General features: G+C 39.9%; 1 protein-coding gene across 1 annotated transcript in view; it reads left to right on the top strand.

The window, feature by feature from the left end:
• The first annotated feature begins 10,008 nt into the window (after positions 1–10,008).
• The window catches only part of cdh23 (cadherin-related 23), a 154,787-nt gene continuing 139,311 nt past the window's right edge, over positions 10,009–25,484 (top strand). The window contains exons 1-2 of the mRNA XM_051415680.1: positions 10,009–10,084; positions 22,670–22,763. Coding sequence (XP_051271640.1) covers positions 22,679–22,763 — 85 coding nt within the window. The 5' untranslated portion in view covers positions 10,009–10,084; positions 22,670–22,678. The remainder of the gene's footprint in view (positions 10,085–22,669; positions 22,764–25,484) is intronic.

The following is a 25,484-nucleotide window of genomic DNA, read 5'->3' as shown; positions in this document are numbered from 1 at the left end:
CCTTTCAGAGTCCGTTTAGATGTTTGTGAAAAATGCCAGAGATTTATATTTTTACTTTTTCCGTGCACTGATTTACAGACTACGTACAGTATGCACATAAACAGAATGGGACCGTGAACTATTGTCTTATAATTAAATATATTTATAAATCTTATAATCAGATGCTGCTTCACAGATAAGCCAAGAATGGAATGAGAAACTTGTCAATGATCAATCTAACACCTAAAGCAAAAAATCCAAAATTCTTTCTTTAAACAAGGGCAAGAGAAAATATATTGATTCACCCCTGAAATGTACTTTCTTGTTGAGTAAGAAAATGTATTGATTTACCCGGGGCTGTACTTTGTAGAGTACAAGGCCTCTTATTTGCTGGCGATTCCACACCTGTTCTCCACGACTCCATGGTAATTTCACCCGGCTGCTAAACTCTATGGGACTTGTCACAATCACAAACGTCTAATATACAGTGAACACCCAAAGTGAGTGAACACCGGAACCACACTTTTGAAACATGAGGTCAACAAGAAAATGCCTTAATATTGCCACATTTCAAATGCATTACATGGAATGCACCAAGTTACACACATTCAAAACAATCAAAAAGATATATTGTTCAATTACAGGCAAGAGCAGTGAAGTAAGGTTTAGCATTAGCTGTTTCATGCTTCACCATCATTGGCTCATTCGCCAGTTGCTTGGCTACAGTACCCGCTGACTAGTAAAGTCCTCTGAGTGTACAGTGTGGACATTATAACCAACATTTTCCACTCAGCTGATACACTAATGTCAGCACCCTGCACTACCCCGACCTCCACCTTATGTACAATGTTTCTGTGACTGGATTTCACGATTTATGTCATTCATGTATATTTATTGAAGTTTTTACAGCAGGACCCTCGAAGCGAAGTGCTACATTTATGTTCTATAACGATAATTTCTAGGAGATAGTATTGCTCCTGCTTTACATACTACACATATGCAAAAGCCAAAGTGCTTTGAATGAAACCTAATGTTATTTAATGAAATATTGATCCTGGGTGTATTGGTAAAATTCCATTGGTCAATCCATTGACTGAAATAGAACATAATATTCATTGGTATGTTTTCATTGGTATAATACTGAAACTAAGAATCATTGTGTTTTTGTCACCTTAGAATGAACCATAGACTGAATGAATCGAGTCAGTTGAAAGCTACAACTACACCACTAGATGCCGCTAAATCCTACTGGTCATTTAATCAAAGTGCTTTTGTTGACTGAGCATTTACCCTGACTAGCCTTCAAAGATGTGTGTGCAGTACATTAATGTAGCATTACCAACACTAGAAATAAAATCACCAGGCAGCATAATCAAGACAGTAATTTAATTTAGCATCAGAAAGTTTTTCGGACAACAAAACAAATATTTAAACATAATTTCTCAGAAACAAGGTATCCCCGACTCTCTTGTTTTGTTTAATCTGCAACGGGGTAACACCATTAACATTCTAACTGGTACATATAGTTTGGTGATTCTCAACACATCAACATCAACCTTAGCAGAGGTTGGGCTCACAGACTTGAATCTCCACTGCTGAACATGATATGATATTTCAGCTTGTGCTTATTAACAGTAATTTACAGTAAATTGTAAAAGTACAGTACAGTATTTGAAACATTCGTAACTTCACACCCAAACTGGGCATAAGTTCTGGAAACTAAATTTGTCTTGATTTACACGATACTCTCATCTTTTTCTAATCTAAAAATCCCCATTGATGAGAAGAGATTGTGGTATCAGAGCCAGGAGGGAAAAAAGATTTGGGAGATAGGAAAGAGAGGGGTATAAATTAAGAACACTAAAGAGAAGTACTTTGAGAAATGAGTGATTGCAATTGGTACAACTGGGCCCATTGTCTCCTCTTCTAACATTTGGTGATTCACTGCAAAATGTATAAGGGAAGAGCTGTTGTGGAGAAAAAAAGATATGATTCTCTAATTAACTGAACAACGCAAGTACTAAATCCTATCTCATTTCCTTTGGTAAAGGTCACTGATGAAACTGTTATTACCTTCAGCCAGTCACCAGAGCCTTATTGCTCCCTTTCCTAAGAATTTATGTGTATACAGTAATGTCTGACACTTTCTGCACTAGGACCTAAAATACTATAGTTGTCTGTGTGGATCTGCATATTATGTCATACATAATGTACAGCAGATGCTATGGCCTAACTAATGAAACAAGTGTAAACTTTTTCAAGAAGATAAAATAAGCCTTTCCACATGGTGTGGTAGGAATAAAAAGTGCTGCTGTGCTTGGTGGTCTTAGATGCATGCCCCTCATTTCATGAGGGACCATTTCTGCCTCACACCCCCTCTCTTTTCCCATATTTCCTCTTTACTCTTAACCAAAAATCCATTAAAACTGATATGCAAACAAATGAATAGGTAGGGACAGAGGAAAGAAAAAAATAAAAGCAAATAAAAACTGTTTCAGGTTTGTAAAGATGTCTAATTAAAAACAGAAGTGTGAAACTACATTAAGAATGGCATGCCTGAGCATGTGTAATTAGGCAAAAGAGAAAGAGAAGCAGGATGAGTATCAAACACAGACAGCTATCCTGCCTGCATCTTCTCTCCTCTGAGCAAATTACACTCTCACCCCTTTCATGCCAAACTGCTCCCAGTATTTTCATTTTAATATGATTCTAAGAGAAACAAGTCAGGGTCTACTGTGCTCCTTGTTATTCATGAGGACTCAACCTGCCATCTGTTATTGCAACTAAGTCGGTCAAAAACTAGCCTAGATGTATTACTCTCCTCGCTGCATGGTGGCAGACACGTCTGTTTCAAAGAAACAATCATTGCAACCAGCATCGTGTTTCTTCCCTTTATGCTTTTTATAGTGATTTATGTCTTACATGCACATACAAGCCTCATCAATTACACACCTTATAACTACCTAAAAAATTTAACTGCTTTACAGGATGCATGACATCAGACAGTACAAGTGCAATTGATGCAATAAGTCTGTTTATTATTTCATTTCTATTAGAAGTCCTTTGATGTCAGAAATGAGTTGTCCATACTCTGACATAGATTACTTCCTTCCATGCCGTACCCTGCTAGTTTTCCCAATTTCTCACTAAAAAGTGTCTCATTACAATCAAAGATAAGAGTGTTTGAGGTACCTTTCATCATTTAGGCACCTTTGCTCACATGCGTTGTTGTCATAGCAAAGAAGCTTTTAAATTTTGCACATTAAAAAGCGCTTTGGTTTTATTTGCCTTTGGCTAATATCTAAATGCTCTACACATATTTTAGCATAACTAGAGATGCAAATTGTTAGATAATAACATACAGTAAAACATCTAGAAGTGAAAATAATGCAGCTCAATACACATGCAGTATGTGACCTGTGAGAATATGACTTTGTGGACGTGTGAACGGTTTTATTGTGTGTAAAGTTTACTATAACTCTAAAATCTGGTCTCCTCAGCCCCAGTCATACTACATGACACACGTCCACTGTGTCATTGTGCATGGTGTTTTGCAAGGGTCATTCTCATGGTTCATTGCCGAAGTTGTCTTGGAGACGTTAAGATTTTCAGCTCCATCCAGCTATGCAGCTCAGTCTCCAGCCAATGACTGTGAAACCCAGAGGCAGCTTCTTCTCTCTCTTCATCTCACAGTCACTCCATCAGCTAGTTATTCCCCCTTCAACCCTTTCCCTCTCTCTTTCTACGAGAATGCACAATGCAGACATTAGGTGAAGAAAATATTTAAAACTATTTAGAACTTTCTACTAAAAAAATACAATAATAGTGGGTTATTTCTAGTGCAAATAAAACATAATTTAAATGATCACATAAAATAAATGTTTCCACTATATGCTATTCCTTCTCAGAAAATAAATGGCCACATAGAGCCCTCATCCTGCCTGCCTCCTATATAAGGTATGGCTGTTACAAAAGGCCTATTAACAGCAATTTTGCCTTGTCATAGGGAAAGCACAGGTGTTACTGATAACATGATGGCTCTGTTCTCTGTAAGTGTGCCAGTAAGCCATAACAGAGAGCCAGCATGCACAATACCAGGATCATGAAACTGAAGCAGCTAAATGGAATTCAGCCACCATTCGTTTCATTAATTGCTTTTCCTACTGTGACATGTCAAAATGCCTTCAAGGAAAAAGGCCTATTATCCTGAAAACCCTATGTTATTACTAACTGAACAAAATCTATCCTTCTTCACTTTTTTATCATGAGTTTTACTTTCATTCGTGCACTTGGCGTGTGACTGAATAATAACACAGGGGACTTCTCTGTTCATCAACAAGTCATCCCTCCATTCTTCTCCTGTGTCTCTCACCAATAACCCTTTATCCTATCTATAGAAGTGGCCTGAAAGAGCACAGCAGCGCCTCAACAGTGCATGAGCAGCTCTGTGGAGCAGACAGACGACACGCCTTCAGCAGAGAAGAATAATGGGAGACTGGGGGCAATACTGGAACTCCAGTGCTGCTTGGCACACTCCTGTGGTGGATCCTTTCAAAGGTGTTAGGTAACTGTCACTAATAGGGGTGCACATTAACCTAGGCCAGCAATTGTCTAGGTAGTCATGACTGCCAAGGGAAGCTGCCATGGCAGTGCCAGTGTAATAGGCTGAGCTTTCTTCATCCTCCTTCCCATTTTGGCACCAGCTTCTTCCAGATGACAGCTGGGAAGTCATTAGCAAACTACCACATTGCTCAAAACGCAGAAGGACCTCTCTCACTTGGTGTGTAAAGATGCAACTGCTCGATGTCAGAACGGGTTCCAGGGGACAAATACTTGCCACTAAACAATATGTAAAATGATATGGTATTTCTGCATGTCCAGTCTAAGCCTTATAATCTTAAATGGAAATACTGATCAATTTAAAGGCTGATGCAACAATTTCTAATTATTTCAAAAGTTTGTCACAGTCCATATGTTTTGTTAACATGTGCACCTGTCTCACAAAGCCAAAAATGTGAAGACACCTAAATCCAATCCAGGAGTTTATTGTCATAATTAAATCTTCCTTACAGTCTAAACACCTAATCACAATCCCCCAGATATACACTGGTATTTAGAGAAAATCTATCATGGTTTTTGTGGCTGCTGCCAAGTGGCATTACACAAGGATTCTGGCACTGCCATTGAGTTTCATAAAAAGTTATTGCAGACATTGGAAGCAGAAGCCTTAAAGCAAATAAGCACTGTTTATCCTGAATGTAACTGTGAAGGTAAGAAAGCTACAAGGACAAACAACAGTGTCCATTCGTAATACTTTGACACTAAGATATGCTACAATGTTTTTACAGATTACACATTGGTGCAATTATCGCTATGGTTGTGCTGTGGGAATATAAGTGAAATGTCACAGATTTTACAGGGTCAGAGAAAAACTGTACCCATAATCTAAATTTCATGCTTGCAATAAACCTCCTCGCAGCAGCCATGTTGTTGCGTCAGCTAGGGAAGGCAACCCACAGGTGTGGCTAATTGATAACATTTACTGGCTGCATCCCATTTATGCCACTTAGTTCCAGGACCTCACACCGGCATGATTTACTGAGGCAGGTCTAAATTAAACACAGCCTCCATTAATGCCATTAATTTCACCTGTGCATCTCCTGCTATGACATGTCAAATATTGCTACCATGAAGAGGGCGACTTTTACAGCAGACATGTGGCACAGTCACATGCTCACAGGAATTTGGTAACCAACTGCACAAACGAAGGTATATTATAGTTTTGGTAAAGATAAAGAAAAGTTTTTTGGAAGGGCAGTACAGAGATACTGCCATATGAATTAAAGCAGTAAGCTAACAGCAGTATGGTTACATAAAGTGTGGACTAGAAAGATTACGGTTATGATTCAGTTTTAGCCAATATTCTTCACGATAAAAACGGCAGTCCAATATTCATACCGGCAGTTTATACCCTTAATGGCTATTCTTTAGCTTAATAAACATTTAAATTATTAAGTTAGTTATGTTAAAGTTTGAGTGAAATTACCTACCACAGAGGCACCAGACAGGAAAAAAAATGTTTATACAGTGGAATAAAATTGGTGACCTTTACCTAATAGGGAATTGATCATTATAAAGTGATTATGTGGCCTGGGGCTTTGCAGACACTGTCTTTGAATAAGTGCTTTGGAATTGTTCCAGAAATGTGTGTAGGAGGAGAAAAATAACTATTGCATTTCCTACCGGCAGCCAAGCAAGAAAAGGTCAGCTATAAGCCAAAAATTAATTAATACACATCATATAGGCTCAAAGTACATATCACACTACCCTGTAAACTGTAAAACACAAGATCCACATATCCTCAACAGGAGTTATTCTGGTGCAAAGCACTAGGGTTAAAGTCAAACAACCCGTTCCTATTGTCTACCACTCTCTATGCCATTCCTTGCATTCACGTTGTACTATTCTTGACATTGTGGCTGAACCTGTGCGCCTCTGTGACCCTTTCCTGGGGGCTTAAAATTAAATTTCAAACTTAACGGTAACTCTCCACTACTAAACTGCAGTTGAGTAAAATTTCCACCAGAGGGAAGCAGAATATCACTTTAAGTCATCACCATACCCTCTGCGTCATAAATGAAAGGAGGAGGGTAGTGGTCAGGAAGGAAACGTTGGCCGGATTTAGGACTAATATTTTAATGCCAAACCACTTGAGTGACTTGCAGTAGCCAGACCTTCTAAAAATGAATGAATATTAGATATATATTAATATTAAACTTCCGTATATTGGTAACAGTGGTGCAAAATCTAGTCCATCTAATCTTGTCTGATAATCAAATTGTGTGCTTTAAGACTAACAAAGTGTTTGAAACAGTGGCACTGGCTCAATTAACTGAAACTGAACGGCGTGCAAGAGCGATTAAAGTAACAATCTTTCCCCTTTTAAAACAATAAAACTGCCTCATTTGACTACAGTGGAGCATTGTAAATGAAAAAGACAATAAAAACAGGAGATTCACAAATTTCAACTTTTTTTTTCAAATTTGCAATCTTGCAAAAAGAGAGGATATTACTGCCTTTGTCTTATGTAAATTATAACCAAATTTTACTTAGTTTGGCAGGCGTTTGTCGTATAGTAATAACTGAACTTAAAGTTAAAATATATCTGTCACAAGTTGAGTTACCGACTGGGCGAAGAAAGAAGTGGTAGGAATTTTAAGGGGCAAGACAGATTGTTACTCAAACGGAATGTTTTCTAAAAGCTCATGAATGGTGGACGTGCATTTCAGTCCATTGGCAAAGGAAGGAATGTCTTTCATATGCATTAGTGAAAACAAAAGAGTAATACCAGAGTTATCAAGGTTGAAAAGTGAATCTGGATGCAAGGCCATGAAGCTGTAGCACATCACACTGCAAAAATGTACCCAACAGAATAAGAAAGAAAGTTTGCAGATCTTGGTGGTGTAAAAAAAAGACTCCAAACCATGTTCATGCATTTTCTCACACTTCTGCATCTTATGAAAATCATGTAAGCTTCCATTCAGATGAATTCTCTTTCTAACATATATACATTAGCAATAAAATATGTAAGTATTAACATATTACTATGTTAAATTGTGTAATGGGCAATAATGATCTAAATAAACTACCCTCTCAGCTGACAAATGTTCACACTGATTGAGGAATACTGATGACGCCACTTGCAAATATTGAAAAAGAAAAAGAAAAATGTGACTGCAATAACTCAAACCCAGCTTGTATGGACGATTTCCACCCTGTGGCCCTCACTCCCACCATCATGAAGTGCTTTGAGCATCATGCAGCGCACACATCAACGCCTGCTTATAGCAACCCTAGATCCCCCACAGTGTGCGTACAGAGCCCACCAATCCATGGGAGATGCAATATCTACCACACCCCAACTCACTCTGACCCATCTGGAAAGGAAGAACACTTACACCAGGATCCTCTTCACCAAGTTCAGTTCCACAACAGCTGGTGGAGAAGCTGAGGTTTCTGGTTGTGGACACTGGCACCAGCAACTGGATCCTCAACTTCCTGACGCCGAGGCTACACATCAAAATCCATCTCAGTGAGCACAGGCTGCATCCTGAGCCCCCACCCTGCTAACCCAGATCTAACACCAACTACAAACAAAAAGTTACAAGAGCAGTTGGTCTCGTCAACAATAATGATGAATGATGCATACAAGATGGAGGTGGACTGACTTCAGGAGGGTCGGCAGGCATTGTCATACCCCACTGACCGTCAATGGTGCCGCTGTGGGGAGAGCCATTGTTTAAAAGGCCCAACTGCCAGCATGATTGCTGGTGGCCCTCTCCCCCTTCCTGCTAGAGATTAACCATCAATGCTGCGTTCACAGACAGCATCTCTAGCATAAAAAAGGATGCCCACAGCCCTTCCCACAGTCAAACAGTTTTCCCTCCTGCCTCATTCTGAATGTGGAGCGCCACTGGAATCACTTGCAAAGAAAGTATTGCAGCGTGCGTGAGTGAGTGAGTTTCACCTACAGCTCAGAGAAAGCACCACACACAATAGAAGAATCCATCTTCACATAGTAATCAAGTACATGTGTACCTGTTTGATAATCCTTCATTAATCAGTTCAAAAATGTATATTCACTGAAATCATACATAGAGTATGAATCATCAATATAGTCATAACTTCCATTTAGTCAAATAAATACATTTTATAGGCTACCTTTTATTCTGTTCCTCTAAGTATTCACTACATTGAGTCTGGATGTAAACTGCAACTTGCAGAAGCATACAACTGTGAGGCAGTAAATCTAGTTCATGTATGCAAGCACACAAGAAGAAAAAAATCGTAAATCTTGAATGCATTGCTGTCACAAAAACCTCAGTTAGGTGCCCTTTTGCCACTAAGTAGCTCCACTAAAACAACTGGCAGCATCTTTTGACCTCCTAGTAACGTCTTCTTCAAGTCCGTTCAGAGTACGTGTGGACTGCCATATCAAAGGAGGCAAAGACCTGACTGAGACAGGTAAATCAGCCCACAGTTTTACATTCTGGAAAAAAAAAATCATAACTGCTGACCACCAAAGAACTGATTTTATGCTTTATATAAGAGCTTAGATCAAAGGGTATCAGCAGTATGAGCTTATTATACGCTATTTGACAATAACCTGGGATTGGAAGTGGTAAGTGGCTATTTTATCCAAATTAATAAGATTATAAGATAGGATATTAGAGGTTACAGTTGTGTAAATTAGAGAAGACATTTGCAGGGGCATTAATTTCTCTACATCCATCTTTAAAAAGTTGCTGTGGCCGGCGGTTTTACTAGTAATTCTTACTTTATACACTAGGTGGTGCTATCACACCGGCTATTGCTCTAAATAGCCATGACCTCTGTGGTTAAATAATGGATTTCAAATTTAATCTGTGTAATATATTAGCTCATAATCTTATTTAGGGGGCTCATAAATAGATCTCTTTAATCTCAGATAATTCAGCCCTCATCCGTGAAGCTTGCAAATGATTTGTGAACACATTTAATACATAATTATTTTACATTTCTCACTGACATACACACAGCAGGGCCATGCCTTTATGTTTGCCATCTGCAAACAAAATAAGGCAATAATAAATTCAACCCACATCAAATGGAAAATATGGAAAGCATTTAAGATTGCATGCACGAGCAGTGTGTGTTCATCATATTGCTTTAGGGACAACATTTAAAACCTGTGGGGGCTGTACCTGTAATGCTGTAATTGCTGGAGTGTAACCCTGTTTCAGCAGGAGTGGGTATAATACGGGACATGATGTGGGAGCTCCACACAATTGATTGTTATATTTTTGGCTTTTGCAGGGGTAGTTCTGAACACTGGGAAGTGAAATTTGCAGTGACCAGGGCGTTGGTGGTGATAGAGTAAAGCTAACGGGAAAAAGAGAGAGAGGGAGAGAGAGAGAGAGAGGGGAGAAGGGAGGGAGAGAGAGAGAGAGAGAGAGAGAGAGAGAGAGAGAGAGAGAGGGGGTAGCAGATACTTGGTAACGCATCACAGCAGGACGGGCAATCGAATCTAAAGGCGCTCAGCCAGCGACGGACACGGACGAGGAAGGTAGGACAATATGATAATGGCATGATCATCCTGCTCTGAGTTGATAGACACCAAACTGAGTTGGAGGGATGACTGCGGCAAACAGGAGGTTTTCCCATAAAGGATAATGTGTTTCATTATGTAGTGTAACATGTCCTAACCACTACATGTGTGCGTAATTCACGACTTTCTGGCTCACTATTAGTTCTCTTACTTTGGCATATGGTTGTGCAGTGTCTTTTGAATTTGTTCAGAAGTAGTTGGTTGAGAATGCAAGTAATGTTTTGATGAGCTATCAGTCCAGTGGGAGGACCAGTTAGATTAGGGGGTAATATAAAATTGCCTCTGCGCCCACTTCATTCAAGTTATGATGTCTTTTCTTGGTGGTCCACTCCAACTGTTGCTGTTGTTTCATCGCGGGTTATTTTATCTGAGTAATTAAGCAGTCAGTAAATGTGAGGTAGTGTGCATGCTTGCGCAGAGGTGTCAGGTGCACAGTGTTATCTCAGGTAGCCTGGTTACTCCAAAAGTGGCGGCTGGGAAGCGCCTCGGTGCCCACTTATTTATTCATGTGTCACCTGAACGCGGCAGAGACGCAACGCCAGGTTAAAGGGGAACACCACTCATTTTGGGAATCTAACTATTACTGTAAACCTGCGGCCGGGGTCACTACATTTTTCCCCCAATATATTCTCGCATAACTGTGGATACAGCAGTACCAAATGTTAAATATTTGATTTAATACAGGTTTAGTCGTCATTCAGGAATTGCTTTATGGACAGCTGATGCAACAATGACTTTGCAGAGAAATGCAACGCAGATTTATTATTTATTATCGGTTATTTAGGCTACCTCCCGGTCTGTGCTCATACATCATAAATCATGATTTAATGCAAAATAGGTTTATTATTTAAAATACTGTCAATGAGTCTATATGATATTATGTGGATTGTAATGTTTGTGATACATTTCCAAGCAAGGCGGATTTACTGCATTTGGAAAACTGCTGATGAAGTTCATAAAAAACTTAAACATGCAAATAAAGATCATGGTAATTCTGACATTTAAACGGTTTTCATACAATTTCTATATATGTTCACCAGAAGTGCAATATATGACCTCTTCTGAGGGAGCATGCATACAATGAAAATCAGAATTATATGACATAAAAGGAGTCACCAGGCTTGTTTTGTCTCAGAGGGAATGCTGTATCTACTCCTGCTGAAATATGATGGAAGCTTGGGTCTCAGTAATCCTGGTTGGCTGGTTGTAGGTTCACTCTCAACTCACTGTGGTCCACCGGTCTATACAGTAAGTACTGATGTGCTGCTGTTGTCAGCCCTGCTACAAAGTATACCATAAAATGTGCAAGTGCTACACAAGTCTTTTAAATCATTATTACTATAGCATCGAATAATCAGATATTTCATATTATGTGTGTGATAAGCTGGAGAGAAACTGCTGCTGTTTTTCATGCATTATGTGGGGAAAGATTGCCTCTGACAGTTTCCCCTTCAGAGTGTCACTCTCCCTGAATTCATTCAGAATACGAGAAGGAAGAAAAAAAATAGTTAACTGAAGAGTCCATATCTGACAGACACCTTGACTGACAGGCTCAATTGAAAGCCAATATGAGGGATAGAGGAATGAATTGCAGATACAGTGACTCTGCTGGACAATCTTATGAGGTCTCAGACAGGGAGCAGAGCAAGGTATGAGGACAAGAAAGGATGGAAGTATTGTAAAATTGAAGAATGGTAAATGTGTGGAAGAGGACAGGGAGGGAAGGCATCTCATTCTTTCCCATGGTGTTGATGTAAATCTTGTAGCTTTGCCAATGTGTGGAAATTGTGAGTGGAACCATTGGGAGAGGTCTGGCACCAAGTGTGAAAGCATGTGAGTATTGTTTATACCTGCTTTTGAATAACTATTAGGTGATGGTTCATGAATGTCATTTTTAGGTTATTTATTTATTCGTGTTTGTTTATTCATTTGCTTACTTACATATATTCAGGATATCAGTTTGCTTTGACGCAATGAGCTCATAGAGTTTCAGTTGACAGAAATAGTTTTTATTGCAACAGTATTTATTCAGAGAGCATTTTTGCTGACAGAATAATGCACTGTTGTAGTTTGAGCACAGTGGTCTCTATATGACAGCTTTTGACACAACTCACAAACCCTTAAATGTCAGTTTTCTGCCTTTTTCCCAGCTGCTTTTGGTGTCTACACAACATTTCTGGTAGTTGCAATTATGATCATTGTGCGCTTCCCACTTTTCTCATTTCTACACGCTCTTCTCTCCTTGTCCAGCTGTATGTGGTCATTAAATCAGCCAAGGCAGCCGGGCAGAACTGAAGAAAACAGGTTGGAGAGGAAGAGAAGGCTGAGAAGATGATTTTGCTCAGCCAGTTATATTACAAGTGAACCGTCAGTTCCTGCATGCTGCTGTCCTTGTGGATGTGAAGCCATGCTTTTCTAAGTTTGTAATGGTGGGCAAAAGGCTTACAATAGATCTGATCATTGACAGTGCTTTTTTTCAATATATATATAATTATTTGGCTCCTTTTTATGCCTTTATTTGGCAAGTGATAGCTGAAGATAGACAGGATACTAAGGGGACGAACTGTTGCAAAGGACCGCAGGTTAGAACTGAACCAGGGATGCTGTACTATGGCCCAGACACTCCCTGTTTAGAGAGAATTATTGCTTAAATTGTTGATTGTAAACCCAACCGTTCACAATAATCTCGTTGTAGTCTATTGATACTAATCCCTGTATTGATTTGTTATTGTGTAAGTGTGAAACCACTATGAATGAATTTTGAAATAGAAATTTCCTGGAGGAAGTGATGGAGGCCTTTCATTTCTCAATTAAAACAGTGGGGATTCATATCTAAGCCAGTAGCGTTTATCATATCGAGTCATATTCTGCCCCTGAAAATAAACCATGTCATGTAAAACAAACAAAACAGCAATTTAATGGCAGCTTTGTTGTGTGACAAATCCTTGTTGTTGGTATTTACGCATGGAATGCTGCCCTGAAGTGGGGCTGAAACAGCACGGAGAGAGACAGGACCGGATGAGAGACAATGAGGTTGTAGTAAGATGGGAGGCAGGGCTGAATGAGGAGAGAGGTGAAGTGTTGAGATGCAAAGGTCATCTGTGCTGGAGAGGAGCTACTAAATGGTCTGTTTTGATCTTTCAACCGGGATAGAAACAGTCAGCTGTTGGCGGGATGGAATGACTGCGCTCTAACAAAGAGAGAGACAAAAGGAGATGAATGAGTCTCTACAGGCTATCGGCTGCCCTCTGACACAGCTGTCTGTGTTTATGTTGTCTGATATACACACATGCCTCTGCTGGGACAGCTTTGCCAAGCTCATTGCAGCGGATAATGGCCAAGTGAGAAGAAAGCTTGGCTAAGAAACAGGCATTTTAAGACTGACATTGAAATTTGGGGAAGAGGCAATAGGTTCACATTATGGAGGCTCTGAAGAAAGAAAAATCACAGGTTAGTCACGAGTTGTGGCAAATATACATTGAAATGAACGGTGTACTAATGCCGTCCATACAGGATAAAACTAGGGAAACTCATTAACAATACATCACATTGTCTCATAAAAACTGTTATAGGCTGTCCACATGGTGAAACAGGTGAAGCTGAAAACATTGTGATTCAGTAGAATAAACGTAGAGTGGAGGACAAGAGGGGCATGACAGCATATTGATCTGTGCTGTTTTTATCTGTTGATGGGTGAGAGGAAAAAGTCATAGAGTGTATCATTATGTTCTCACTACAATTTGTCCACAAAAACACTAAAAGCCTAAAATCAGAGAGCTAAGATTGTTATGTCTGTCTGCACTCAGGCAAAAAGGAGGTGGCAGTCAACACGGTTGCTTGATTCCTAGTCTGCACACCTTTCTGCAGCATGTTTCTTTGGTTTTTAAATCGCATATTTTATGCGACAATTGGCTTTACTGTTTTTTTTCTCAGAAGTCTGTTGATAAGTTGTTTTATATTCAGTATTAATGTGATAAATGTATGGATATAGCTGCAGTATAGTGTTCTCTCAGTTCTTAGTAATGTAATATTACATTTTGTGAGAAACGTTTTCATCACAGTTTACTATTATAGTAAATTCTTATGTTATAGTTCCATAAAAAGCATCTCACCTGCTCCGTCGTAATCTTATGTGGAGTAGCAGAATACAGGTACACAGTGGTCAGTGTTGTCAGTACATGTATGACAACATACAACGTGGATGAGATATGGCCACTGGCCAGGAAGTGAGCAGCCGTAACAGCAGTAGAAATGGCTCCAGGCAGTGTTGAACAATAATTCATTATTATTATCTTTATCTTTATCTTTATCTTTATTATATATTATTGTCTCTCCATAATTCTCAACTCTGAAATTGAGATTTTATTGCCCACAGTTCTCATCTTTATAGGAATACTGACGTCTGTCATATAATAAGATAATAAATATTTGAACATGTGAATTTGGTCTATTATGTGATCGTATACTTCAGTGAATATTGAAAGCTATTCATATTAAAACAGTTCGGTAATGAGACCCACAATCATGTTGTTCAAATTGCTCTTTGGATGTCTAGATGAAGATCAAGTGAACTCAAATTACTTCAGACTAGTGACCAGACTGAACCTGCAATACATTATGTCTTTAGAAGAGTATTGAGTTTCTGATTATGAATTTATCAGTTTTATTTTGCTGTCATCAACATATTACCTCCTTAATCAGGTTGTAGTGCTCCTACCGCAGACACAGCTCCTCAACATTCACTAGACAAATGCAGCACACTGTCTGACCCAGCTGTGTCTCAGTGTGTGGCACACAGGAGGAGGCTTCTCCCCCACAATTTACTCAAAGTGAACACTAATCAACCCATGCCCCAAGTCACTCTTTCTCACACACACATCATAGTGTTGGTCAACAGAGGACAGAGTGTGTATGAGTTGTGCCTGCTCAAGCGTTTTGTGACAGGGTGCTGTAATGCGGCGCCTTGCAGCGCTCCCATCCTGTTCCTGGTAATTACCATCTCCCTGGGTCCTGTGTAAGCTTCCCTCGTTTCTCCTACAGTGTTTAGCTATACTGTCAGTCCATACAGGATCAAAGAGGTTGTCTCCAGTGGAAGAACAGTTTGGCTTGGCATGTGTCCTATAGTACCCTATTTTCTGTTTGCCTGGCAGGGAGTTTATTGAGAGTCAAGTGAAGTCAATTATAGTTAAATATCACAAATTTGTCTCAAGGGTCTTTACAATCTGTGCACCATACGACACCCTCTATCCTTAGACCCTAAGGTTCAGAATAAGGAAAAACACAATTTAAAGGTCCACTGTATAACATTTGGAAAGATCTATTGGCAGAAATGGAATATAATATTTATAAGTAGGTTTTCATTAGTGTACAATCACCTGACAATAAGAATCGTTTTTTTTAACTTGGAATTAACTGATGCTCTTCTATCGAGTCACATTGTGTCTCCATGTTTCTGCATTAGCCCAGAACAGACAAACCTGACACTGGCACTTGATAGTTGTGTCTCATTACATTGTTTTCGAGCTTCGTGGTCACAGTAGTTTCTCCAAAACGCATTGGAAGGCAAGCGGTATTCAGTTGCTTGAAATATCTCACCACGAGATGCCTCTTAATCCTACACACTGGACCTTTTTAACTGGGGAAGAAACCTCAGGAAGGGGAATGATCCCTCTTTCAGGATGGGCAGACATGCACTTGATGTGTGTACAGAATATTCCAGCTGCATTCTGAGGAAGCCAATCAACAGGGACCTGCTGTTCATGTCATGTTTTACAATTCATTAACATCTGACTCATAGGCTTTTGTTTATGTTTGCAAAAATGTGTATCAAGATAGAGGACGACCCACATGCTTCTTAGAAAAGTGAGATTGGGTCACTGATGTGGAAGTAAACCTCCACTGGTACTTACACAGTATGCTGTGCAGGCCTCTGTATGAAGGGCTGGACCAAATGAAATACGCTAACCAGTATGGTTGCTGAACTTACGTGTTGTCTAGGAGATATCATTGTTTGCCTATTGTCTTGAACTTCTTTTCCAAAGACCTTGGCTACTAATTTTGTGAAGAAAGTGGAACATCAGCACCAGCAATTTCACATTTGACCCGACAAAAGTGAACAGTTTACTCAGCCTCAATGTACCATGCCAGTTTGATTAGGATTTTTACTCAGGAAGCACTACATGCTCTGCACTCCAAATGCCATCACGTTTACATTGCACTCTTGTCATGTAAGTGAGGTTTGCTGAGTAAGGCTTTCAGAAAGTCGTGTCATGTTGGAGATGAAGAGATCAAGAGGGCGGGAAGGAAGACATTACTCAGCTCATCAGTGCACCGCTGTCCCTCCCTCTTCCCTGACGAGGCCAAATGTCTGCTAATCTGTCTGTGATCACTGTGCTAATGAGTGATGGCTTTTTCATGAGGACTGAGGGCAGGCAGAAATCTGCCATTGATTTGCTGTGATAATCCAGATTTGTCTGTTGGCTGAAGCCCACCACTCCCTCTGCGAAGGGTGCCTTTGAGGTTAAGGCAAGTCAGACACAATTGCCATGTAATCAATAATATTGAGTGCTGTAAGCCAGGAGATACAGCCATGTGGGCAGGCATGCCTCTCTGGGGAGAGCATAGCAGGTCCAGATATTACTCTTCACTTTACACAGCCTTAATCACACATTACTGTCAGATAAGCTATAGGACCACAACTCATTAAACAGACCTGGATCTCAGCCACCCTAAGCTTTGCCCAGTGGGAGCTATATGCGTTCCTGATAGTCATTCTAGCCTTTAAATCAGGATTCAGGGCAGGATCTTGGGCATGTTGGTATTTCAAGTGTAAACATTGGACTTGATTTAATGGGATCACAATAGTTTCCACATTGAAATGGCTGCTACATACCTGATTCACAGTTGAATAATTACTCTTGTTACTAATACAAAAAGTCTTGAGAACAGTCTAAAGTTATCTTACCCTTTTTAAAGAAAAATAGTTTAGATCATAAGATATACTTTAAATTACTCTTTTGGTACACAGAAACGGTTGTCTTGGACCCATTCTTAACATGAAAACACAACAAATACATGGCCCACAGAAGACATGTATTTGTTAGGTTGCCATTTTAAATCAGGACACAGGAGACATAATTATTTGCCAAAGCTTAGCACAGAGGAAAAAAAAGTCATTTGAAATGACTACAGAATATATACAGTGTATAATTGGACATCCAAGTTGTGTGGTAAATCAAAAAAAGGAAGAGACACAAATCAGTGTAGATTAGACCAAGAAGAGGAAGCAGAAAAAGAGAGATGACTAAAAAGAGTAAAAAAAACAAAGAAAAACAGAAACAGAAAAAGGCAAGCTTGAGGAGAGTGAGAAACTGGTCTGAGATGTTATGGGTGAGGGGGTGAGCAGAAGATGAGCAGTGACTCTGACAGAGTGAAGGAGGGGGTGAAGAAAGTGAGGGATTGATAGATGGTGACAGTATAGTCAATGGAGTGGGACAGTGCCGCAGCAAGGCCCAGCTTGCATCGAGGACCACATTCCTGCTTAGCCCTGTCCTCTGCAGTGTAATTGCCCCATGCATAACTGACTGATTGGAACATGTCAGTGTGTCCTACTGGAACTCTGCTAAATCGAAAGCTAGCTCTAGCTTTTGCCCTAATTAATAACTTACCTCCATCTCAAGAGCCCCTGCTTTCATTTCATTTAATTCATTTCATAATTTCATTGGTCCGCCCTGTACTCGATGGTATTCCTTCACCGTTTCTTAAAGGCACAGTCAGTTATCTAAATGATATACTTCTATCACTCCAAAATAGATTGACAGGTCTTTTTTATTTGTGGACTCACACCAGACAAAACCTAAATATATATGATCATTGATGTAAGGTTGTTGTTTATATCCGAGAAGTTTCTAAAAAAAAACAGGCCTGTATTTTCAAATGCTCATATTTAACGTGTCTTCAGTTATGTTTCACTCTGCCTTGAAGTTATATGGTCAAAAATTACTTGAATATTCTGAGAAATATCAGTTTAAGTATTCATACACAATAATTTATCAGTGAATTGGGTTTTAATTTTTGAGTATGAAGGCCTTGACACGCCCGTTGTTCTTGGGGTTCTAAGCAGGGTTTGATTACCACTCTCCACCTTCCCACTTTCCCTTCTCCTCATTGTAACTGAAGTGATTGCAGTGGTACAAAATGTATGCCCCATAAACTGCACATTCTACGGTCACACAATAGCTTGAGGCAAACATGTAATAACTAAGAAAACTAATTACCGCACCATTTTCAGTAATGTTTTTCAACTTCAAATGGTGCTAAAACATAACAATAGTGGAATTAGGAACATTGTCTGCTGCAGAGTAACAGGAAAAAGGCATACATGGCATTAAGAGGGTTCACCCAAGTCACAAGTTAAGGTATCTTACCATGCAGATAGTTTCAGTTGGATTTGCTAAGAGTCTGAAATATAATATCTGCAGCAGTGATTTGCCACCACACAATAAGACATCTTAGTTAAATGGAACTTTTTGTGGTTCTGAAAATATTAAGAAATCACATTAGGAAGATTCAGCAGTCCTGTTTACTCCAGATAATCCACAGACCTGCTGTGGACAGTTTTCACTAAGTTTCCAATAAAAACTGTTGACCCAGAGTTATGTGCAGTCTTTCTGGAAAGATGTGTTGCTGTTTGAATTTTTCAAACATCAATTTCCGATGCATCAAAAATGTAATTCACTTTACCTAAATTGTATTAGTGTGGTAGCAGAAAACTCTACAGCAGATATCAAAAAACCTCTGCAAAACAAAATTTATCTGAATAGTAAAATACCCAGGGGTAAGTTGGAAAATGACTGTGATTTGGGTGAAACCTTAAAGTCAGGTAAACACTTTAGTGTTCCTCCCCCAAAAAACAACTGGTCGACAGTTTTGAAATTAACTTTGTGATTTTCAAGTGTACAGCGTGAAAAAGAAAGAACAAAAGAAAGACAAGAAGCACAAGTATAGTTTCTTGCTGAGTGCCAGTAATAAAACATTACAAAATGCATAAAATATTAACCACATTAATACATACAAGTTATTCTATGTTGCATGTAATTTGCTCAGAGCAGGATCCTTACAGCTGTTTTCTTTGCTTAAGACAGGCTATGATAGCAGCCTAGAGTAAAACGCACAATCCAGGTTACACATACTGACAAGACTAAAGATAGGTAGATCAATGTGACCATATAACACTTTATGGGGGTGCTTTCTCTGTGAGAATGTTTTAATATTGACTCCTGGATCCTGGTGAGAGCAGAAAGGTGAATGCTGCTGCTGCTGCAGGAGGACTGCTTGTATTTTCCATGGCTGCCTCAGCCCTCTCAAACCCAACATGTCTGTCTGAACCAGTATCCATCACTCATATTCACCCATTCATCATCTCAGAAATGTCCTTTAGCATTTGGAGGAAGGATTAGTGGAAGAGGCCTGGGTGGGAGATGGTGTCTAGGTAGAAATGTGGTGGAAGGAAAAAGGGATCCGCACAAAAAACACTTTCTTACATTATATATTAGAACAGGGAAATTAAAAATGATAGTGTAGTACACAACAGTTTTTTGGTACTGTTATCAATTTAAAGACATAAGATTGTATCAGATTTTTCACAGTGATGGATTTTTATAATGACATCTGATATTTTCAATCAGTTTGTGGCCATTTCTGTTTCTACTAAGTACATCAATAGAGCATGGTCTGATTCTATTTATTTAAATATCATGAAGAAATGATACAGAGAAAACAACTTTTTTTTAATGAAATGTGTTTTCATTCAGCAAAGGGGATTTTAAAATGAAAATAAACTCAAATTGTGTTCGCTTCTCAGTGTACAATTTTTTTCAGTGTGGAGAGCTGGGAATAGGCTCTATTGATTGTCCTCATCTAGACTGATCAACCCTAACCAAGCATCAAAGAGGAACACAGGAAACACTGAGATTTTGCCCTTAGGTCTTGTAGCTTGCTGTGTTGTTGTAACTGGGTTTGATAAACTGTGTATATCAGTGCATGAGGCTACTTAAAGTGCCCCAGGGTGTCTGAATCACGCTACCTCAGGTGTGTTTATGATGCACACAGTAGGAATTGATATTAGAGAACAGGAAGTGATTTTTTGACCAGGAATGGACAAGTTGTCTAAATGTGTAATCTGTTCGGGCTGTTGTCGTCCGCTTCCTACTGAGCTTCCCACTGAGTTGAGATAATATCCTCTACTTTTTTCTTTTTTTTTCTGCATGGCGCCGGCAACAACGGCAGCCTGTCATGGCAGCTCCTATCATTTTTGTAGTTTTAGTGTGTTTTCAGTGTCTTTTTAGCCTGTGTCTTTTCTTTTTCTTACTTTCTTACTACTTTGTTCACGTCGCCTAAATACTTTTTTGGTGTTTTTGAGCACTTTTTATTTTTTGTTTGCATGGGTCTCCATGGCGACGGGGGGTCGCATTGTTTACACCCGCGACCAGATGATTGCCCTGAGGCACCCTAGCATCTTGACTGGAGAGAGACCCTCCATACCGGAGGAGCTGAGGAGGAGACGGCGAGGCTGCAGAGAGGGGGTTAAACGGAGGATGAAGAAGAGGAGGTTTAAACCCTACATCTCTGCAGTCATCACTGGAAACGAGCGTGGCTACACAAGCAGATACCGAACTCCAACGTCACCATGCCCGGCTTCCAGACGGTTCGAGACAGGGACACCACCGCAACCTGCAAGAAGAAAGGAGGGGGACTGGTCGTGCTCATAATCGCCGTCCATGTTATCTGCTACGGGAACTTTCCAGTGTTATCGCCATCACTGTATATATCCCATATTTATATTCCATCATCACAGGGGACTTCAACCACGTTTCTCTCTCGTCTACACTCCCAACTTTCCACCAGTTTGTCACATGCACCACCAGAGACACTAAGACCATGGACCTGCTGTATGCAAATGTTCCTGTTTTTTATATCTGTATTTCTTTCACTCAAATGCTACTGTGACAAGTGAATTTCCCCATTGTGGGATTAATAAAGTTATCTATCTATTTATCTACTAGAGAACTACAACTGTATCGGAGAGGACAAGGAGCGAGTAAAGGGTATGATGGGGGGGGGCCCAGCAAGAGAGATGAAAAAATGTGTATGAGCAAAGAAGGAAGGGAGAAGGAAATGAGGAAGCAATGGAGAAAAAAGTAACATACATAGCCATGGAGGTTGCATTGTTACAGAAAGTGAAATGCAATAATGCTGAGGAAACAGGAATCCAAATGAAAACAAATGTGCCTATTCAAACTGACACACATGCACAGCTATTATAAGCACGCACACATACATATACACAATCACACACACACACATATATCTATATATATATATATGTATACTGTGTATATACACAATAAGCAATGACAGCCTATTCTTTACCTTGCGTGTCTTTCTCTGTCACCTGTAAGTTTTAGCTGCTTTGTCTGAATGGAATCCACAGCATACTGTATATCTCTAACAGCAACACAAAGCAGCATCTGTATTGTATTTTGTTGCTGGTTTCTGCAGCAATTTTTTTGCTTTTTAGCCATCAGCTACCTGAAGGACAAGCTGCATGTCTCTGAACACAAGTTTTACTGTGAGATGAAAGACAGTGGGCTTTGGGGAGAAGGACAATTTAGAAAGATAACCCTTCAAAATTAAATTGTCACTGAATGAGTTTGCCGACCAGTGAGGCCTTGCTGGGACAAGTGATGACGGTATAAAGAGAGGGAACAAATGGGACGGAAGGGAAAGGGAGGCAGATGAGGGGAGGGAGGGAAGACAGTGACGATTTCTACATTGCTCGAGCTGTCATCTAAAAGGAAGCCTCACGCAACAGAGGACTAATACACAATTTGCGACATGTGGGCTCAGAAGAGGCTTATTAAAGCAAACATAAGCAAAAACTATATCAGAATCAGTAAGTTGAAAGTATAGACAGTCACTGCTAAAGCTATGCAGCAATTTACAGTTAATTAGAGGCACCTCTAAGCAAACATCCTGACTATAAATAAATTCTCTGCTCCCCACATGTTAAATTTCACGATTAATTTTAACCTTACAGTTCATTCAGTGAAGTGTCCCGCCCATCTTGAAAATGTAATTTACACTTCTCACTTTTCGCACAAGACGGTGTTTAATTGTCTTGTTTGTTTTTAGAAAATTAACGGTGCAACATCTTCATTTTGGCTATTTCACAGTGGGTACTGTAAATGAGCTGTTGCTGTGAATTTGCCTTCATCAACACCAACCTCTCAAGCAGACACACACACACACACACACACACACACACACACACACACACACACACACACACACACACACAAGAACCAAAGAACACAAGCAAGAACACCTGCTTGAAGCATGCTCACTAACACGGTAATCACCTAATCTAAAGGAGCTGAAATTTCTTTGGACGTTACGTGGCTAGACTGATACTGCAGTGTGGATAATCAGCTAACCAAATGATAGTGACAGTACAGCATTCTGTGTTTGTATGTGCTCCATCAGGTGCAGGTGATGTCGTGGAGTGTGGGTTTAGGCGGCAGGATGACATTTGCCAAGCTCCTCCTTCCCTTCCTCATTCTCCACTCTTTCTGTGAAGGTGAGTCCTCTTCATTATAAGGAATGAATGTGTATAAATCTGCAAATACTAGACTTATTTTATTAGCGGTGATGGTGAGGGAGAAGGCATTTACCCTGCATCATTTATACAATGACTCCAAATTCCTGGTACAGTGCATATATTTCAGTTTAATGTATGCCAGTGTAGCTTCTCAGTGGAAAAAAAGAAGAGGACACTGGTTCTACTTGGCAGCTATTTTTGTGAATATGTACAACACTGAATAAAAAGTTGAATAATTTAAAAGGACTATGTTCAGTCCGTCTTTCCTGAAAAAAAGGAATGAAGGTTTAAAAATATCACTGTGGCATCAACATTTAAATATAAATCTACCTTTGTTTGTCAAATATTGGATTATGAATAAATATAGTTTGGTTTTTATCAATGACTGATCTCTACCACTTCTCGGTTCTTCATTAACTGTCTGAAAGGAATTTCTGTCACTTACCTTCTACACATAATGTATTCCCTTTCCTTTTCTTGACTTGTAAACCATTTCTTCAGCCAGTACATGGGCTGTTTATTTTTTCACATTTTATCACTGTCATCACTTCACTCTTCCTCCTCTTTTTCTGCTAGCCCCCCTCTCGTCTGTCTTGCATAATGTGTCACATTACTGTTGTTAAGAACTACTTTAAAATATTTGCCTCCTTGCTGACTGTGTCTCTGTGAGAGCATGAGAGAAAGACAGAGACAGATATAGTGAGAGAGAGCTTCGATGTTGTGGAAAGTCACGGTAACTGTCTCACAGTGACAGGCAGGAGACACCTCCAATCACACACAGCGCTGAAGCAGCGAGGAAAGTTATTAAGTGAATGCCACAACCTCTTTCCATCAAGCACAATGAGTTTATCAAGGCCTTTTTTTTTATATCTCTGGAGTCCCCCAGCCTCTCGCCTCTCATGCCTGTGAGGTGAGTGTGAGCGGCTGGAGGACCTTGTGCTTTCTTTATACGTTACCTCTTTCTTCCTCTCTCTCTCTCTCTCTCTCTCTCTCTCTCTCTCCCTCCCTCTCCCTCTCCCTTGCTCTCCCTTGCTTTCTCTAACTAACTCATTAGCACACTGACCCTGCGCTCCTCTTGAGCATTACCTCCCTGATCCAGCAAATTGGATTGATGATCATTGCTGTGATTATTTTGTGGCTGCAATCTATCTGCATTCCACTATAGTGCCTCTTAGTAATTAAGCCACAGGTGTGGATGGGAGCTTGTTAACCCTCCTCCTCATCAGCCCCTATCCCATGAAGCACGCTCCGTGTTCTTGGCACTCACTAAGAGCCACGCTGGCAAGCCAGAGATAAGCATCTTCTTCCGCACAGGCGGGCACACGACTGAATGTAAAGCTTCCACTTTCAAAGCACAGATTCACTCTATCAAGCGCTCTCACTTCAAACAGACTGGCCTCCCCTTCTCTCACTTCAGTGTCTCTGTGGTCTGCCGCCCAGCTCAGCTGATCAAAGACCATCAGCTTTGTTCCCTGATCTTCCCAACAAAACAGCTTGTATCGCACTGCCTTCTGACACCACAGAACCCTGCCCATACACGGCAGACTATTAACCCTCAAAAGTGTGGGTTGTAACAATACTCTATCCTGTATTGAATACCTGTAAGATATTCAATATTAGGTATATCAAATGTTCGCCTGAATATACTATGTACATAGTTGTCATGGTTTGCACTCTGAACAAGTGCAGCACTCAGATTTAAAGCTTTAATTTGTGAAATGTGACCTTTTTAGATTTTAACATACATTTTCAGACTGATGCAGTGTTAAACATTGACTGTGGAGTTGAATGACTTTCATGGACCCTGGAGGCATGAATGACACTACCTACAGACAGACCATGTAAACCTTTATTCAAGTTAAAGCATAAAAATAATGACCAAAACTGACAGCAGTATAATGCTCTGTGTGTAACTGATGTTCTGCTAAGTGCTTTTGAAAGTGGTTATCTGTTAAACATTTTTATGTATAAATAAGAGGCATTGTGTGAGATGATTGAGCAGAATATACCTGCAGGGGACTTGTTAGGGTTGTTGCTCAAGGTCAGGTTTATGTATCTGTCCCTCTGCTGAGTGATTGATGTGGTGCAGAGGTATGTCTGATACTGACACTCAATACACATACAGAAGTGATGAGAGGAAGACAACCAAAAATCGAAAAGGGGTGTAAAACCTATAAAAAAAGAACAGTAAAATACACCAGCCTAAAAACTGGTTGTCAGGTAAAAGGCTGCTGCACAAAAACAATGACCCTGGGTAAAACAAAGAATGTGTTTGGTGAATGCTGGAGAACTGTAACTGAGGGCTGTAGGTTAACCTTAAGGGGAAAGGGGTGATCTCCATCTTCACCACCTGATGTGAGTAGATGTATACTGGACAGGCTGCTCTGCTTGATCCTATAATCGCTCTACTCTTGTTGATGGTTCTTCCCATTTGGTCCATCTTTATATTTGACACTAAGGTTTCCAAACCAACAGATTAAAGAGAAAGTTAGGATGGATTTTCTATAGGATTTATAGAAGAGAACAATCAACTGCTTCTGAACCTAGGATTTAGGTTAGTTTTGTAAGAGAAAGACGGAGCCATTGACCCATTTTACATTACAATACTTGGATTATATTCAGAGGGTACTAGGTACACACAGCTGAAAGTAGTGGAATTAAAGGATTGCTAGCATTGCCAAAAGGCCAAGATCAATGGCA

This window comes from Dicentrarchus labrax, unplaced genomic scaffold (genome assembly GCF_905237075.1).
Source record: "Dicentrarchus labrax unplaced genomic scaffold, dlabrax2021, whole genome shotgun sequence".
Classification (NCBI taxonomy): Eukaryota; Metazoa; Chordata; class Actinopteri; family Moronidae; genus Dicentrarchus; species Dicentrarchus labrax.
This window is presented reverse-complemented; position numbering and strand designations above follow the sequence as displayed.